This window comes from Vigna unguiculata, chromosome 3 (assembly GCF_004118075.2).
Source record: "Vigna unguiculata cultivar IT97K-499-35 chromosome 3, ASM411807v1, whole genome shotgun sequence".
Taxonomy (NCBI): domain Eukaryota; kingdom Viridiplantae; phylum Streptophyta; class Magnoliopsida; order Fabales; family Fabaceae; genus Vigna; species Vigna unguiculata.
The window spans coordinates 50,460,377-50,481,049 of NC_040281.1; the positions used below are offsets into that span (position 1 = coordinate 50,460,377).

At 29.3% G+C, this 20,673-nt stretch overlaps 1 protein-coding gene across 3 annotated transcripts; it reads right to left on the reverse strand.

Annotated features, from left to right (window-relative positions):
* Positions 1-15,960: 15,960 nt before the first annotated feature.
* Positions 15,961-19,229, reverse strand: LOC114178621 (scarecrow-like protein 28). 3 transcript variants are annotated; one of them, XM_028064630.1, is made up of 2 exons: positions 18,938-19,229; positions 15,961-18,743 (listed from the first exon to the last, which is right to left on the reverse strand). In XM_028064630.1, exon 2 carries the CDS (start codon positions 18,265-18,267, stop codon positions 16,327-16,329), a length of 1,941 nt encoding a protein of 646 aa, XP_027920431.1. In that variant the 5' UTR covers positions 18,268-18,743; positions 18,938-19,229; the 3' UTR covers positions 15,961-16,326. The 3 variants fall into 3 exon arrangements, with proteins under 3 accessions (XP_027920431.1, XP_027920430.1, XP_027920432.1); XM_028064629.1 differs by having other exon boundaries at positions 18,920-19,229; XM_028064631.1 differs by lacking the exon at positions 18,938-19,229 and adding an exon at positions 18,834-18,896.
* Positions 19,230-20,673: the final 1,444 nt, after the last annotated feature.

The window sequence follows — 20,673 nt, forward strand, 5'->3', positions numbered from 1 at the left end:
GCAAATCCCTAACAATTACCCTAATCCCACCAAAACTTCTTAATTTTCGGATAATAAGACTTTTTTATTTATTTATTTTTCATTTCATTTAAATCAACTTTAATGTTTTGAGGTTTTGTTTGGTCAATTTTGCAGTAATTAATTTGCAATTGTCAACCGCGTCAATACTATGTTATCCTTAATCACTACTTATTTATTGAAATTAAAATACTTTAATGTCTTCAAGTTTTAGGACCTTCTAGAAAAATAAATGGAAATCCAACTATCGCTTTAAATTTTTTGGCTACATTTGTTTTTCTTTTCCCATGTATAACAACAGAAATCAATAAAATTATTATATATCAGTGATAAGAAAGGTAAGAAAAAACTGAACCAATAAAATATTTCAAAATGTTAAATTCTCATGTTAAAGGATAATGTGAAAAATATTATTAACTGAATTAATTACTTTTTTAATTCTCAAGGATGCGTTTATTGTATTTAATAACAAATAGAGAAGTAGTTAATATAGAAATTAAAAAGAATGAGCGTGTAATACTTATTTTAACAAAAACAATATTATAAAATTTATATTAAAAATATTTTCCGTTAACTGACAACATATTTTGTTGGTACGATTCATATTTATCAAACTCAAATATTAAGAAAGAAAAAATATTTTTGAATTGATATATCGTAAATGTGAATTGTCTACCAACCTCAAGAGTGGCCGATATTAAATTTGAGAGTGTTTAATCGGATTCGGTATGATATTGGTATCATTTTTGTAAAGAAATTTTACTTTTTAATATAGAATGTGTGGATCGAGAGAAGTTATTTGGTTGGATTACGTGTCACCAGCGAAAATTTATATATATATATATATATATATATATATATATATATATATATATATATATATATATATATATATATATATATATATATATATATATTCATTTGTTTATTGATTTAGAGATAAAAAAAAGTGATTTTATGTTTTATGTGTTCTGTGTGTGGTGATGATGTTAAATATTTCTCTTATTTATTTTTTTATTGTTCTATCTATGACTATGGGAATGGTTGAAGAAAATTTTTGAGGATTTACAGTTGTCTTCTTTGGATTTTATTGTTTATTGATGTAGGATCGTCTTAGATTTGGGATGAAATTGGAAAAAAAATGAAAGACATCAATTGGGAGTTTTGCGAAACGGGAGAAAATCACGTTATTTGGAGAAGGTTCCAAGACAAGTGAGGAAGATTCGCCACTTTGAATGGAAGATTCAAATATAAGGATCGGTGGTTCGAAGGAGAACCTGGAGACTTGAGAGTAAAAGTCATTGTTTCATAACACTCAAATCTGATTATAAAGTGTTTCACAAGGACATATATACTATGGGCTAAAACACCAAAAGACCCAATAAAACTAAAGGTCCGATAAAGTCCAAACAAAAACATTACAAAAATTATAAAGAGTTCATATTCTACGATCCGAAGCTTGTTGGAGATCTCTTTGAAGGTCCTAGGCATGATTCCATCAATTGTTTTGAAATCCTTGTGATGGTCCTGAACCACACCTCCATCGTTTACGAAGTTCTCTTTGTAGTAATTTGTTTTAATTGATTAAAGTGATTGACATTACTACAATTATTTGGATGATTCGGAGATTTAAGGATCCAATTAGGTTTCTTTATGCTATTTTTCAAATTAAAGAGTTAGTGCATATGGCTGAAAATAAATTTAAGAAGCACATGAGAAATATTGATTTTTGGTGCTGAAAATTTTCAACATTCAAATTAGGAAATGTATGGTGGTTTTATTTATGGACATAATATAATGAGTTACATTTGCTAATTGCCTCAAGGTGAGTATTGATGGTGAAATTAGGGGTTGTTCTAGTTTGACTGCATGTGCTGATATGTTTAGAGGAAATCACAATAAATATGTGTGATACTTTTTAGTTTTGTGAGGAGTGCCAAATTGTATTTATGCTGATTTTATGGGGGACCATTTATGCTTTAGAGCATGCTTTGAGGGATTTCAGAGGTTTTGGATCAAGAGCGATTCTTGTTCAGTTTTCATGTTTTTTTTTTATCAACGAGTGGTTTCTTAGAGTCTTGGTGGGAGATGGTGTCAATCAATACTTGCATTTTTGTAAGTATATACAATTTAGAGTTTTTCATGTTCTTTGTGAAGGAAATAATTGTGATGATAAGTTAACTAATTTAGCTTTGATTCATAGAGAACAATATAAGTGATTCAATATTTTACCACCATGTTATTTAGATATTTTAATTTGGCATAATAGATATAATTTGTTTATCATGGATTTGGTGTGGTTTCCATGCTTTGTATTTTTTTTTTCATGTGTTGACAAATAATTGATGAACTTTGAGATCTCAACATATTTGAAATGTCAAAATTCATAATAATGTCAAACATGATCTTATTTGAAAATTTCTCTTCTTCTTTTTATTAACATATTAGAGGTGTTAAGTATTCACGAACGTACCATCTTATTATAGAATAGTTTTGTTTGATACAAGAACATTGTGAAATGAAAAAATTGAAAATTACCTAGAATTTGAGTATAGTTGGAAGTGTAATCTTAGATATTTCCTCAGTATGAGATGATTTTGTGTAATTTTGTTGGTAATGGTATATATTATATATATTTTATAAACTTAAAATAGTTTAACTTTCTTTAACACAAGTATATATATAATTTTTTTAATATATATAGTTAAATATGTTTTTAGTCAAAAAAATTTGGATACGAAATTAAAATTCGTCTCTAACTCAAACTTTGATACATTTTTATCCTCAAAGATTAAAGATCAATAAATATAGTTCTTCTAACCAATTACGTAAAAAAAATTGAGTTTAATTTTTTGAGTACCAAACTATATCAAAGTTTAAGAGAAAGAGACTTCTAATTTTGCATCCAAATTTAGAGATTAAAAACATATTTAACCTGTGTGTGTTTTTAAATTAATTATTTACTAATAAAGGGAGAGAATAACAAAACATTTTAGGTTGAGATAAAATAAAATAAATTCATTAAACACTAAAAGGAATTGGTACAATGGAACAAAGAACTTGATTGAGAAAAAGTATCAAATAAAATCTTCACTGAGATTGGGTTTCATGATCCAATTCAAAAGTAAAAACACCAAACAATACCCTTCTAATTCCTACTTTAGCATTCACACCTTATGTAACAAGTTTGAATGTCTTAGCGACAAGTCTAAGTGTCTTAGACCTTATTAAGAGTTCGCATTAATGATCAAAATTATGATGTTATGAATGACGAATGATGTACTCTATGTCTAGACGCACAATTAATTAGTTGCTTATTCTACTATAGGTTATAATATCATGTTGATCAATGAAATTCACTGCGAATTAATAATGCATTGCACCCAACACTGTGAATGAGGGAGTTAGGGAGTTAGCAACTTCTAGACATATTACTAAATATTATACTGATGTTGAAATTGAATGTCTCCATCTTTCAGAATGTCATTCTACCTTCAAATATAGAGATATCAAATTTCTTTTTCTCCAAGTATGTGTTTGGCCTATGTCAGACCCTCAATTCATAGACTTTCATAATTGGACTAAGCCTAAAATTAAGATTTGATTCGGTACTTGAATAAACTGTAAGAGATAATTCTTGATATAGATTTTTTAATCTTTGGAGACTCCCTATCTTTGAATTATTCTTCAATTATTATGACTTGTAATTTTAGTAACCAACATTGTGGATATCTAATACTCTTTATAATAATTGAATATTCAATATTCCATTCATTTTCTTTATAATCTTCCGAAATATCTGAGATTCCCTTTATTTGCATATTATAATCCCCACATTTATCTTTTTCACTTTTATTTAATAAAATCTAAAATATTAAATAAAATCCAAAAATAAAATAATAATAATAATAAAAATAAAAACATGATAAAGTCAATTTATATATATATATATATATATATATATATATATATATGTTGCGGGCAAAAGCAGACCTATGTTGTAATAGGGGATCAACGACTCCTCCAATGTTTTTTTATATATATTTTAAAAAAATATTTTTATATTATTATGTTATTTATATGAATTTAATTAAAAAAACATTTTAAAATTTAAAAATCAAGTTTTGCCTCTCTGTTGTAATTTTTTTTATTTCTTTATTCGATTTCTCTTTCTTTCGTACCTCCATCTCTCACTCTCTCCCCTTTTATGTCAATTTTCATCATCAATCTTTTATTATTTTCAAAAACAAATTGCACCATGATAATTAGAACTAAAATTTGTTGCAATATCTCTTTCAATATAGATAACCATAGTGCTTGTTAAAAGTTCACTCCATGTCTTATATAAAAAAGATAAAATTATGAATACCCCAGATTAAATCTAAAAATCAAGACTAAATATTTTAAGAAAATTAAGAACTTCTAAATGATTAGCTTTCTTTATCTTAAAATATATTTTTAATATTGTTCTTCCCCTACCTAACTTCAAAGTCTAAAATAACCCTATTTATAACAAAAAAAAAAGAGTTTGATAAATAATCAGAGCATGATTTTATAATCTTTAACAAATAGATATATGCCTAGAGCATAGAAAAGTCACATACAAAAGTAAAACATATTGTTTCAAAAAACAAAAGAACATACATGAACACTCTAACTAAAGGGAGTAAAACATGAACTTACTCAAAAGAAAAAATTATTTAGTCTAAAATTTTTATTGAAGATTTTAAGGTATTGAAAGAGCATACATGAGCACTCTAACTAAAGGCACATTTTGCTTTTTTTAATATATTATTGTTGATGATAAACTTTATGTTACACTTTCATCTATATATTATTGTCATATTTTTTGAATTATACTATCATGTGTGCTTGTTTTGAATAGAGAAAATGATGTCAGGAAATGAAAATTTTTTTAATTAGAAAAAATAATTTATATATAAAAGAATAAAATTTGGCCTCCCTAATTTTTTTTTCAAAGTTCCGCAACTGGTTACAGGTTGCACAATTGTCCCGAGACGGAGGTCAGGTGGGCCAAGTCGCAAAGTGTGATTTCTAGTAGGACAATCGTTGAGGGAGAGATTGTTGCAGGTGACATCAATTGTCTCGTGACAGAGGCCAATTGAGCAGTCACAATCGAATCTTAACACTGACTGTTACACTCTTAAGTAAAAAAAATTAAGAATTGTGTCATGACTAGTGACTATATCTTTTGGCATAGTGATAGTGGGGCTTGATCCTAATAATTGGTATTAAAATCAAGGTCACGAATTTAATTCTCGGTGAAAATTTTTAAAAAAGAGATTCTTGTGATTTACACAATTATTTTTTTATGGAAGTTAAATGGATAAAATTACAGTCTTCTTTTATATCGTGAGTATTACATTTTTTTACTATTTTTTTTTCAACTTTATCTAAAATTTGACTTCATGTTAATTCAAGAATATTTAAAATAATTTCCGTAACTTTATGGACAGAAAAGGTAAATTTATTATAATTTACAACAACATGTGTATTACAGTAATTGATTCTAATTATTTTTCATTATTCTCATTTATTTTTCATTTTTCCATTCATTTCACATTCCTCTTACATCCAAAATTCATTATATGTTTTACTTAAGTTCATTTACTATGTTTTCTTAAGAAAAAAACTATTGGCAGTATTTATCATATACATATATATATATAATTTATTTTTTCGGTCAAACATACCCTTAATTTCCTCTGCTTTATACATTTTTCATTCTGTCAAACACATCCATCATATCATATAGCTTTCTATATTTTATTCTGTTGAACTCCTGCTGTGCCCCTACTACAGTTTAACACAGTGATGAGTCATAATGTATGTGTATTAAAAAAATCTTGTTTTTAAACATCTTAAAAGCAAACACACTGATATATATAAAAACATTTCGAAAATAAACACATTTTTCTTTGGGTAGACGGGTGAGTAAGTCATGCAATATATTTTATATGCTAATAATAATACAATAATGGTGTCATTCTTGGGAGATCTCGTTCTCATTCCTTTTTATGTTATTTTAATTCTGAATTCCACCACCCCTTTTGTCATTTTCAAATTATTATCGTTCGAAAAATCTGAATATGCACCGTCCTCTTCCACATTTTCATTATATAACAACTCCAACAGCTCACAACTACAGCATATACTCATATCATCACGATAATATATTATAATATATCAAGAGAAAAAAACAATTTCCAATACCAACAAGGGTAAAAGTTATGGCTCCAGTGATGGCTACGGAAGCAAAACAGAACAAAAACATAAGTCATGTTCACAAGACCACAACCTACGTTGGATGGACTTGGTAGCTTACGTGCAGGTGTCGATAGACTCGGAAGCAAGCTTGTCCATTCATGAAAAGAGTGGCTAATAGTTAAAACTCTCTAAATATATGGTAGCAGTTTCAACTTACTATTTCGAAAAATACTTATTTAAATACATAATTCGGTAATTTACAAAAATTTAAACTTTTTACGTTAAAAATTGAACTTTAAACTATGTCAAACTTATAAACAAAGCTGGCTTGTAAGGACATACTTCTCTTATATGTCTAGAAAACTAAACATAGGTGGTTACCATAACTCTGATATCATGCTAAAGTAAATTTTGAACATGATTCAACATTATAAAATCAGTTTGTAAGATGAGATTTGCACTCATATACTATAAGATCGTTTTATCCTTAATCGATGTAGCACTTTTAATCACTTATTAAATTTGTTTTTGTTGAAATAATATACGATTTTATTTTCTATTTACATGGAAAAAACTCATCTATATAGAGATTGAGAATGATTAGAAATTTAATGTCAACATTTTGAATTCTTTTTGATAATTTCTTCTTCTATTCTTCATCATACATGGTCATACAAGTTGAGATTTAAGAATTTGATAAAAGTTCTCATCATAGAAAACGAAAATATTATTGATGTTGTTTTTGTTAAGAAATGGACTTTAAACATAATTCAATCTTACAAAATCAACTTGTAGAGATGAGGTTTGTATCCATTTGTATATTATTAACTTATAAATTGACCTTATCACCTGTCAACGTAAGACTTTCAATACATCTCTTCTTACCGAGACATATATATTTCGAGCATGAGACTAAACATTGATGAGTGATTTGATAACAGGTGGAACAATAACTCCAACAAACAACAAATCCCCTAATAGTGGTTAGCACAATAAACCTAAAAGCAACAAACCTCACTATGATAGAGTCTGACTCATGACTCTATACCATGTTAAGACTCTAGACTCTATACCATATTAAGAAGTAGAGAGAGATCTAAGACCCTAAGTCAGTGAGGACTAGTCAAATAATGTATTTGTACCCTTTCCACTACACACATGTCTATCATAGAGCAACTGTTAACAAATTTAAATCTATAAGATTAGAAAAGACAAAATAAATTTTTTCTTATACTTAGTAGTAACTTTCTTATATTTAGTAGTAACTTTAATAAAATCAGGGATGCATCTACGCATCCCATATACACATAGGTCTATTATCATTCAAAATTAAACTTTAAATTTAATCCAACTATTAAAAAATAATTTATAAAGTTAAATTTGTATACAATTATATATTATAAACTCACGTTATCACCGATCATGGTGAGACTTTCGTCGGAAGACTTTCCACTGCAGTTGCACGGTGAAACTGATTCGACGTCAATAGTAAACTTTGAAAAACAAAATATCTGAGTCTCTAAGATGAATGACAGGCCCTGATCTTATAATTCTCACCACCATAGCAGAAGAAAAACTGTGCGATGGGGAACTTGTGGTGACAAAAAAAGGGAAGATAAAAGATGACATAAGTATGTGTAACTTGTCCAGCTCAAAAATATTGACGCAGACATCAACGATGCATCTTAGAATTTTATGACTTTATGTTTGCAGAGTGCTGGGTAGGTCACTTTCGGTGGGTTGTCTTGTATTTCCTATAATATATTCTTGTCACCTATTTTTTTATTTTATTTTGCGGCATATATTTTTAAACCTTTTGTTGTTGTTGTATTGTTACATCTATCAATTAATTCTTTCAAATAAAAAATTATCACAATTCATCGTCAATTTAGTTTTTCTTTTTCTTATATTTTTGTTAGAATAAGATGCTTTTACTCAAGTAAAAACAAGGAAACATAAGTTTTTTTTAAGCACAACTTTAGTTGTTTAAATAAAAATTATATTGAAAATATTTTTAATCATGTGAAAGTTTATTATTTTAAGTAAAATTATTGTTCGTTCCACGAAAGTTTTGATTGTCAAGCAAAAGAAAACTAAGTTTTATTATATAATTGATGTGTTTTGGAATTAAGATATATGTGATTCGAGAGATATACTTATCAAGAGATATGATGCGTGTGATAGATATTAAACTTTTCAATAGACATTCTCTTTATTCATTGTTTTTCAACTTATTTCACTAGAGAAAATCCAATAAAAGGACTTATAAAATGCCAACCACCCGAGCAATAAACATATAAAGCAAAGCAAAAACATGTTTTGGGAGAATCTAGAAGCCTCTAAAAAATGACAATAATAATTTGATTATATCAAAATAGTTACATTGTAAGATATATCGTGTTAGTGATATGTATTAATCTCTCCCAACTTAATATTAAAATCTTTTAAAAATAATCCACCAATTAATTTATACTAATTACTACTTTTTTTATATTTGATATTATGAGTTTACTATGATTATATCTTGATACAAAAGAACAAATAATTCAATAAGTATTGGATTAAAAAGAAAGTGAAAAATATTTTTTTATCTTTTAATAACTATACTTAAATACTTAAGTCTAAGGAGGGAGGAGTTTCACTAGGGAGACCTGAGTCCAACTACATAAAGCATTTTTCAACCATAAATACTCATTTTTTGCCTTTTCTATACCGTCGCACTCGTATAAGCCGATTTTAACCATCGACTCTGATATTGTTGGGTTTAAGGAGGGAGGAGGTTCACTGGAAAGATAAACACCAATCAAACATGAGCTCAACCACACGAGGCATCAATATCACTTTCAACCCAAAATCTTATAAAATGATGGGTTTATGGATCTTCATCCTTATATAATATATAGTGTTCAACTTTCTAATTTCTAATCAATATGAGATTTAGACTCACACTTGAATTCCTAACAAAATATAAATATATTTACATATCTATCATATTTTATACATAGCGTTAAGAATATATAATTCGACCTAGGTGACTAAACGTTATTCATTATTTTATTTTAAATTTAAAAATTCAAATGTGTCACGTGAATGTTAATTGGAATTATAAAATAATTCAGAATCATTTAAAAATTATTAGACGTAAGGTAGATTTTAAAATAATCAACTTTCAATAGAAAAAATAATATTTTGTCTTTATAATAATTACTAGTTTTTATAAATATAGTATACCTGCATATGAAATTGTCTTAAGAATTTTTATAGAATACCAGGTTGACGTCTTTTCGAAATAATAAATAAATTTAAACGGTAAATAAGTCGTTCTAGAACTTCAAAGGAAAAATCCTTTTATCTTGAGTTGGAAAGGTAAATTAAACTTAAAATCCCAAAATTTAGTACTTAGTACATTAATCGTAAATTCTTCATTGCACGTTTCAAAGTAAAACTTATACCTTAATCATTAGTTTTCAATCAAAATATCTTGTATAACAGAAGAAAAGAAGAATTTACGACCATAAAAGCCAAGGGTCATCAACATAATAATTCCCACTCTTGATTCTCTTCACTTTATTAAGAAAGAAAAAAATATATTCTTTATTTGGAATGAACGGCGACAACAAAAAGACGTGAAAGGCAACAAATTATTAGCAGATACTAGAGTTGACACATGATGTTTGTCCGACCATTGGGAAATTATTAGCAGTTTGATTTAAAGAATATACAAGAGAATTACTAGTTATATTCTTTTCCATCATTTTCATAATTTGTCAAACCATAGTCGACCTTAACTCCTTCACAATATATTCAAAGATTTTTATTATTATAATTTTATTTTGTTGAAACCAAATGGCATATTGATTTATTAGAGGTGACGTAAGAAAATAAGTCATGTATAACTGAAATTTTAATTTGGTGTTTTTTCTTATAAAAGGAACATGTTATATCTCTTAGTAGGAGAAAATATTTTTTTTCTTCTTAAGTGTTTTAGTGTTTAAAAAGAAAAATTAAGAAAGAACAAATAACTTCTTTTTTTTTTTTTAAGATTTTTCTACTATTTCCCTTCTTTTATAACAAAAGAACAATGTTCTGCTTTTAATTCTGAGAATGGTAATAATATCTTATGAGAGTTGCAGTCAAGTCACAATTATATAATTATTTCCTAATAAATACACAATTTAAAAATAAACTTCAATTGTATCAAATTTAATGGTTTATCTTAGTGACTCACTTATTGTTGTAACAACAACAATAACAATAACAAAATAGTAGTATAAATAAATGTCATTGTACACACTTGAGAGAAAACATATCATAAAAAAAAAACTTACTCGTGAAGAAAGATGGTTGAAAATAATGAAAGTGTGAATTTAAGTTTTACATTGAATAGAAATGACAAAATAATGACAAAGTTAAATGTTATGTAAGAAAATAGACCATAAACTCAATGTCTTTATATTTTTGGTTAAAAATAATGTGAATCTTTTGTATGGGTTGGACTTAAGTCACGTTTATTCAATCCTTCATTACTGAATACACCTTTTAAAAATAAACCCATCAAAGTTAGATAGAAAATATTGCTATTAATTTTTTTTAGTAAAGTTATACTATTGTTTAGTAACAATTTTATTTTATTTTTACTTTTTATTTTAGTTGTCAGATTATTGATCACATCTCGTTGTTATTGATGGTAGATTATCTTAGTATGTTATGTCATTTTAGTTAGTTTGATCTTTTATATTAGAAAATAATTATATATATATATATATATATATATATATATATATATATATATAAAGGTTGAAAGTACATATTTAGGAAATTATGATAATGGAATGACATGTATTTAAGTGTGTCCATTAATTGTGATATTTTACATTCGAAAATAGTTATTGGTGTTATTAGATATAAAGTGTGGAAGTATGAAAGTACATGTTTAGGAACATTTTGGTAATGGAATGACATGGTATTAGGTGTGTCAATTAGTAACACATTTTTTTTCTATGAATTCACCTTATTACTGGTTCGCAATCTATTATTGTTATTCCACTGGACAATACTCTTCACCGTGAAAGTGTATAAAGAAATCAATTGTTAAAGTCATGACAACAAAATATAAGATAAATCGAAGATAAAAAAGCTTTTTAGAAAAGACAAATGTATAGATGGAATTCAAGAAAGACCAGTGACATCATAAATCAAAGGTAAAAATAAATTACAAACAATGTTATCACAAATTTGTGCTTAGTAATGACAAATGAAGTTTTATCCATCATTGTATAAAAGGCTTATGTGAAAGAGGTACAAGACACTTTTATCAAATTGTATAAGGTTAATTCACTTCACACCAAAGTATTCTTGAAGAAAAAACTCTATATACTCTTCAAATAAGTGAGTCAACATCACACCAACAATATGAGTATGTTATTTGTCTAACATTTCAATTACCAAAGTCAACATAGTTAATTGTGATATTTTACCTTAGAAAATAATTATGGTTGTTACTCGATATAAAGTGTGGAAGTGTGAAAGTACATGTTTAGGAATATTTTGGTAATGGAATGACCTGGTATTTAGGTGTGTCAATCAGTGACACATTCTCTTTTCTATAAATTCACCTAATTACTGGTTCACAATCTATTATTGTTGTTCCATTGGACAATACTCTTCATCGTGAAAGTGTATAAAGAAGTCTATTGTTAAAGTCATGCAATAAAATATAAGATATATGAGTTTAGTGAGAATAATTTTTCATCTTAAAAATCGAAGATAAAAAAGCCTTTTAGAAAAGACAAATGTATAGATGGAATGCAAGAAAGACTAGTAACATCACAAATCAAAGGTAAAAATAAATTAGAAACAACTGTTATCACAAATTTGTGCTTAGTAATGGCAAATGAAGTTTTGTTCATCATTGTATAAAAGGCTTCTGCGAAAGAGGTACAAGACACTCTTATCAAATTGTATGAGGTTAATTCACTTCACACAAAAGTAGTATTCTTGAAGAAAAAACTCTATATACTCTTCAAATAAGTGAGTCAACATATTGTCCAACTTTCAATTACCAAAGTCAACATAGTTAAAATTGAAAATTTTTTGGTTCTTAATTTCATAACTTACTTTTAAGACACACATTTGGTTATTTTTACTTTTTTTGCCTACAATTATTTTACCTTTATTCAATTGTTATTTGATATTTATTTTTTTATTCACAAAAATAATCTATACTTGAAAAATATTAAGAATTTTCCTAAAATATTAAAATAAAGTTAGTTAAACAAAGTTCAAGCATCACCTTAGAGAGACATTTCTAAACTCTAAACTCGTGCTTCCAAAATACTAGTAGATTGAATGGACTCGTTAGACTCTACATCTGTCATATTGACCCTCCTCTCCTCCTTCTATACAACAATAACTCAAGTGGATATCATATATATCTCATCCAGTACTGACATGGTTGACTTCACTAGTTCCTTAAGTATGTTCCTCTTTCATATCATATTGTTTGATATGTGAAACCACCTTCAACTCTCACCACCGAGTTATCATCTCACCACCAAAGTCTCCTTCAATACATTTGACCTCATCCTAGATTAGCATTTCTCCTCGGACGAAAATAACTAATGTGACAACCATAACACACTAAACTTTCACAATTAATCTTTCGTTCAAGGGATATTAGCTAAATTTTGTAATATGACTCTACAATAGATACACTACTTATAGTTCAAACTTCTTATTTTTTTTTCTAAGTAAACAAAAATATTCATTATTCCTAGTCTTCACATGCTATATAGATAATTGTACAAAAAATCTAAATATATAAAAATAAATTTTTGTACAATTAAGATTTGCAATTTTGTACTATTCAGATTTGCAATTTTGTACGAAATTTATTTCTATCATTATTTTCAACACATAACATCATACAATAATAAATATAATTTGTGATAGACAAAGAAAATCATTTGCCAATATAAAAACACATCTACTATAAACAAAATGTCACATGGTTACCACTCCAATGGCAAGGCTATAAACAAAATAGTTTTTTTTCTGGAAATTTAGAGTTTCCATCACTTCATATTTTTCTCATTCCTATCCTTAATTTACATCATTTACACACATACAACATTGTAATAAGCAACCCAATATGCCACGTTCATCATTATGACATGTTTTAACCGTAGGAAAAATTACACTTCAGTCATGTTCTCAAACCAACCACTCACCAATTGAACAGGTTTCAAATTATATATTTTAACTGAAAATTTCCTAAACCACACTATGATACTCATAAATCCACATTTCCACAATTTCACATAATTAAAAGTCTCAATCAACTTCACATCTAGAATCAAACTAAGATTAATTTCATATTTTTCTCCTATTTAGGTCAACATGCAATTACAGATTCATACTTCAATATATTTAAATTCAACAATATAACTTTAAAATTTGAAAATAATTTAGTTCTCCCTTACCTTATAGAATACATTTTTCATTTCCTATACGACTTCACAACTCAAGATTGTTATAGCTACATAACTTGAACTTATCTTAAGATGAAATCCGATTATATGGTAGAATCTTTCATACTAACCAATTCTATGACATTGGATCTTCAAATAAACGAGGAAGAAGGTCAATTTTTGAAGAAGAATGAAGAAGAATGCGAGAATCTGACTTATGAGAATTACAATGGTTTTCAGGAAGGGTTTTTGAAATAACCTCTTAAACCATTTAACTTTTTAGTATAAAAAAAATTATATACATAAAATTTTAAATAATTAATTAATTTTTTTAAGGTTCTTATAAACATAACATTCAATTAAAGCAAATTTGTATTAATTTCGTTTAAAAGTTATACTAAATCAATTTTAAATTTAATATGTTAAAGACTTAATATATTTTATATTTTTAATATAATGATATATATTTTTATTATGTGTTCAGGAAAATTCACTTTTTTATTTTATTTAAAAAATATTAAATAAGATATAATTTAATTTATTAAAATTATACATTAAATTTTTAAAATATAAATAAATTTTGAATGATTTGATTATGATAAAATCATATCAATCATTCCTGATATTCTTTTAAAATGGTATTCAAACTTCTCTTATTTTAAAATAGATTTTGCATCGCTTATGTCATAACCAATAAAACTTATATTTCATATTTTATTTATAGTCATGCTTATTTTTTTTAAATATTTATATTTATGTTGAAATTATATTTAAATGTAATGATAACTTAATAAATTTATGCATTCATTTAATAAATATTTAATTATTTTATATTAGTTTTCTAAAATATAATTTTTTTTACATTTTTACGAGACAAATTTTTTTATTTTTATTTATATTGAAATTATATTTAAATATAATAACAATTTAATAAATTTATTCATTCATTTAAAAAAATATTTTATAATAAATTTCTTAAAAAATATATTTTTATGAAACAATCTTTATTAAGGAGCAATATTACATTTTATAGAAATGGTTAATATATATAACACTTAAGTTTTTTATTTAGATAGAGGATGTTTAATTATTTTAAATTTTCTTTTTTTTTTCAAAATTTTTGTTTAAATTTTATTAAATATATTCCTTTTAAATAAGACAAGATATATAAATATCATTATATTTTATGAAACGTAGAAGATAAATGCTTTTAGAAACTATAAAAGTGTAATTATTTAGTTAAAAATTTAAGAGAATAAATATCTATTTAAAAGTGTTAACAAAAATACTGCAGTTTTATCTTTATTAAAGATGTTTTTTTTTCTTAAAAAAAGAATAAATATCTATTCTAAAATTGTAAAGAAAAATGTAAATTCCATTTAATAGAATTGTTATGTAATTTTTACTTTTCCATACAGACATTCTCTTTATTCATTATTTTTCAACTATTTCAGTAGATAAAATTCAATAAAAGGACATAGAAAATGCCACCCACCCGAGCAATAAGAGGAAGAAGCAAAGCAAAGCATGTTTTGGGAGAATTTAGAAGCTTCTAAAAAATGACAATAATAATTTGATTTGATAATAAATTCTGGTTACCTAACATTAGTTACAAATGTATAGACAACAATGGTAAAAGAGGGCGCCACGTTGACAACTCTAAATTTACTATTTTTATTGATATATTATTCAATAATTTAATTCATATTTGAATTAAATAACTTTATTTAATATTTTATTATTATTCAAAGTTGTTAACATAATATTTTTTTCACAATAAAAATAACTCATTTATTAGAAACCCATTTCATTTCGATGCATTCAAAGTCTTTTTTTAGAAAATGTAAAAAATCCTTAAACAGACCTAAACAATTGTATAGTTAAGATAGTTCGTAAACAAAGCTAGTTTACCCATCAAACTTGATTGGACCCAATCCAACATGAAAGAGTGTGGCCAAATCAAAGTTCTTTTTGTCCATTTCCACAAAAAAGAGAATGTAAATTCAATTTATGTCAAGTAAAACCTTGGATTATAAAATTTTAGAACAAACTAGTTCCTCCCTACTCAATTTCTGTACCAATTTAAACTCATCAATTGAATCATTCTCAGTATCAAGGGAAGACAAGGGAAGACAGAAGAAAAAAAAAAAATCCTTGCAGCCTGTTTCAAGGCAAAGTTCTTGCAGTGAGAAACAGAAGAAATAAAACATAGCAAATAGGAATCGGAATTGCATAGAGACCAGAGGGAAAAAATAACTGAATTAATTTCATTTCAATCTGAATGACTCGTGGAACTAAAGAATTTGGACTTACATAACAAAGAATGAAACAATGATCTGAAAATGACCCTATGCTCTGTAGACATGATCATGACTAAAAAGAAAAACAAATAACAGAAGGCAGTATTGCTCTGTATGTATTGATACAAATTGCACCAACTAAATTTTGGGCTACCAAATCTTATCTGCAACAAAGAATGAAAGAATAATAATGATGATAATAACGACGGTGATGAAGATTTCCCTACCTACAAAGAATACTTCTTTTACGTGTGTCTCTCTCTGTGTGTATAACTTGACTGTGAAGAAATGAATGAAGAAAGAAAATGAAATCAAGTAGGGTGAGAAAAAGAGGAGGAGGTACCCGCAACATCAACAGGAACCCAAGCTGAAACAGTGTACAGAGGTTGGTCAACCCAACTAAGAGTAACCCCTGTTGCTCCTTCAATCTCCACCTTCTTTACACTGTAACTCTCACAACAATACATCTTCAACAGCAACTCGCTCTGACTCAGTTCCCTCTCAGAAACCCCCAAACATCTCAACCCTCCTTGCTCCACCAGCATCCTCCTCCACTTCCCGAAACCCTCGTGCCTCTCCAACCTCTCCCTCCCCTCACACGCCACCATGTTTTTTATCTCCCTGCCGTACATCTCCTCTATCTTCACCCTCACTGCACTCTCCTGCGCCACCCCACTCTCCTCGATGCAGTCAAACAACGCTGAGTAATACTTCAACGACTTGCACACCCTTCCTTCCAACCTTGCCTCGTTGTGTTCTGCTTCTTGTTCACCCACAACAACCACGCTGGGATTGGTGCTGCGGATCAGCCCCAAGAAGTCCCTCAGAGCTCCCCCGCTTCCGTCGTAAAGCGTCTTGTGCAGCTGCAAAACGCAGTTCACGGCCACCGTTTCCTGCTCCTTCACGTGGAGCATCCACAGCCTCACGTCTTCGAGTCTGTCCACAACCGGGTGGAACTCGAAGGGGAGGTTCAGTGCCTCCGCGAACCCCGCCAGTCTGTCTCCGGTTTCGTTTAGCTCCTGCTTTGACTCTCCTATCCCCGTGATTCTCACGTGACTCGGAGGGTGTGTTCGCGACGCTAGGCTCTGGAACAAGCCTGGCCATTGAAGACCTTGCTTGATGTCGAAGTCTATTATGTGAACTCTGTCTTTCCCTTCAAACGCCCTCAGCAGCATCTCGTTTGATGTGAAATGGAGAAACTTGGGAATTGGGGTCACCTGGTTCAGAAGCCTCAGTGCAGTTCCGGTTTCGTCATCCTCCACCATGTCTCGGGAATTGGTGGTGATGTGAAAAACATGCGGCCAGAGCCTTGTGACTCTGATGGCCAAGGCTTCTGTGAAATAAGCGCATATGCGGCTTATGGGGGTTCCCCTTGGCGACGCCAGATCACCCAGTTTCGCGATGAACTGGTTTATAGCAGCGACGTTTCTTGATCCAATGGCATCCACGCAGCCAGTGAGCAAGCTAACGAGTTCCAACCCGTGATGATCATCTTCTTCCCCTGTCTCCACCTCGTGGTGATGGTAAGGATTTCCTGAACCGTTCCCCACTTCATGTTCTGACGCGTTCTCGTTTAGCCTCAGGCTTTGGCTCTCTGAAGAAGCGTTGGAGACCGACCCTTCGGTTGCATGGTCGTTGTGATGCTGGCGAGGACGGTGGCTACCCTCACCGAAGTTGGTGATCTTTGTTACACATGATTCCAGCCATGGGTTTAAGGGGAAAGGTGCAGAATGAGACACCACTTCAGAAGGAACAAAACAAACCGTCTCTTCCTCTGGGGAGAAAGCAAGTGAAGTGTTGTTAAGCCCTCCTAAAGTGTTACCCTCAACGCTTGGCTGAAACCAGAAGTTATCACCGGAATTGTCACACTCGGTGATACCCTTTTTCCTCTTGGCTACGTTGGTGAAGGACTCATCGTGCTCCGCGAGCCTTTTCAAACTCTTGTCCTTGATGGACTCTTCCACCAATGGTGTTGCTGCTGTGATGGCCAAAGGTGGGAGTCGAATGTTGTGCTTGAGAGAACATGTGCTGGTCTTGGCTTCTATGGGTTTCTCCACCGAAAGCCCCACTGGCCTGAGGGGCTGCGAGCGTGAAGAGCTGTCTTTGCGAGTGAAGGTAGAACATGGCAAATCCAACCTCTGCGTGCTCATGGAAGGTCGCGGAAAATGGCAGGCTTGAAACTGTGCTGGTGCTTCGCTCCTCAATCTGTGGCTCGGTGACAACAATGTCGAACTAGAACACCCAGCCAACATCGTCTATGGTTTTTGGAAGGCCTGTTGTTTCACTAACCCCAATGCTGCTGCTTCTCTTTCCCTTCCCTTTCTCTTTATCTAGTAATAACTTTGATCAACTATGCAAAAATATGTATTTATCTATTGTTTTCCTCTAAAATGCAGTGTGAGAATCTATGTGAGTGTGTGGAGATTTTGTAAAGAATTTGTTTAATGTGAAAAACAAAGGAATCCGATGAATTTAAGAAAGTGTGGTTTTATGTTTAGAAATCCCAAGTGTTCCTATATGAATTGAATCTGTAAAAAGAATAAGAAGTTATTGGTATATGCAGGAAAGAATGAAAGAATTGAAGAGTGTAAGGAAAAAGTGCTAGCTAGACATGAATGCAATCATCGGATTCCAGAATCGTTCAAAGAAGGGACATTAGGAAGTGTGGTTCAGAAAGAAGGGATGAGAAACAGAAACATACACCTTGGAATTGGCGGCAGAAGAAGTCCTGAGAAATAGTGAAAGGCATATTAGCAGTGGAAACGTTGAACAAGTCCATCATTGCAGCAGCGGGTGAAGCAAAAGCCAGAAACCCAACCTCTGAATGCACTTTAAACATGCATTTGCTTGAATGAAGTAGTAGAACAAGAGAAGACTAAACCCCCCCACCCCCCTCTCACTTACCCAAAAGATAACACAAACCTTTACCAGTGCTTTTATATATATCACAAACTACGTACGATCTCCCTCCACCACCATGTTGCGTTATACCCTTCTTCTTCTTCTTCTTCTTCTTCTACTTCTACTTCTTCTTCTTCTTCACCACTCCATCATAGTAGGTAGTTGTAGTTCCCCTCTTCTCTTCTCTTCTCTTCTGGGCCTACGAGTGCTTTCATCTACCAGCATGGGAGCAAAAGTAAGGAATATGATGATGACAACATGCTTCGGAAAGGGACGGAAACACTTTGTTCCTGCACCGTCCGATTCAGATCCAACGGTCCACAGCTGGGGAGTTACATTACCGTTGAGGCATGTCGGTGAAATATGACCGTTGCTAAGGGGGAGTTGGTGTACGGACACTTCATCCCACTCAGACTTTTCACGTGCCACGTTGCACGTATTGTCCCCTGATATCCGTTCACTTGACCGTTACCTTTACACCTTATAATTACACCACTTATTATTCCTTTTCTTAAATACTTTTTTATTTTCTTTTCTAATTAAATTATCTGGTTTTGTATTTTTTTTCCCATCTCTTCTTTCATGGTTTTCCATTAAATAAACAACTTTTCATATTTTTTAAGTACAGTTTGCAGAGCATATTTTATTTTCATGATGATGTCTGGTGAGACACGTGGCACACGAGTGGAGAAGGTCCCAGACTTGGATGCTCCTCCTGGTCTTGACCATTGATGATGACTTGACTGCTCTAGTTATTTTGGTGTTTAGAAAGTGAGAAGAATAATTTCCTTTATCCTATGCTAATCATGCTAACATTAATTTCAGTTTATGTTTAATGTATTTTTCACTTAAAAAACGGTATACTTCACCAAAATTTAATCTTAGTATAAAAATTGTCAAAAAGAAATTCATAACGACATATCTTATACTTTATCAGCATAACAAAGTTATTTTGCACAACTCAAACTTACACTCCAAAAATGAATTTTCTTTTAGAAAAAAGTGAATGTAAATAAGTTAATAGCCCGAGAGTGACATTACATTCTTCTTTTCTTTTTCTATAGATTTTAAACCATGCAGATTCATGTAAATTATATTATATATATATATATATATATATATATATATATATATATAGAGAGAGAGAGAGAGAGAGAGAAGATTTTACACATTTTTTATGTTACTTTTAGTAACGGTTACTTTAAATTAAAATAATTATATTTTCATTTTTATGTCATGAATAATGGTTCATTTAATTTTAATATTTTTAAGATTAAAATAGTTATTTTATTATTTGATCCTTTAAATGATTATTTATTTAAATTTAATTACTTATAATATAACATTTGTTTAAAAATATGGAAGAAAGAGAGAGATGTATTAAAAAAATACATGTAGCATAATTTATTATTATTTTCTATAAATATATTTCAAAATATCTCATTCAAAATAAATAAAAGAAAACATAAATACTAATTTAAGGTTAAACATTATTATTATGAATTTAAATGCTATATATATCCAAAGTGTTTAAAATTTGAATTTGAATAAAAGTAAACTATAATATAATATGTATTGATATTTGATAATTTTTTTATTTAATTAATTCGCGATTATTAAGTTAAGGCAATTTGTATAATAAAAAAGTATTAATTACTAATTAAATATAAATTAATACAAATTATAAAAACATACATAGTCAGCGTTTATTTAAGTAATTTAATACTTCGTCAAATACTATTAAGAGTATTAAATTT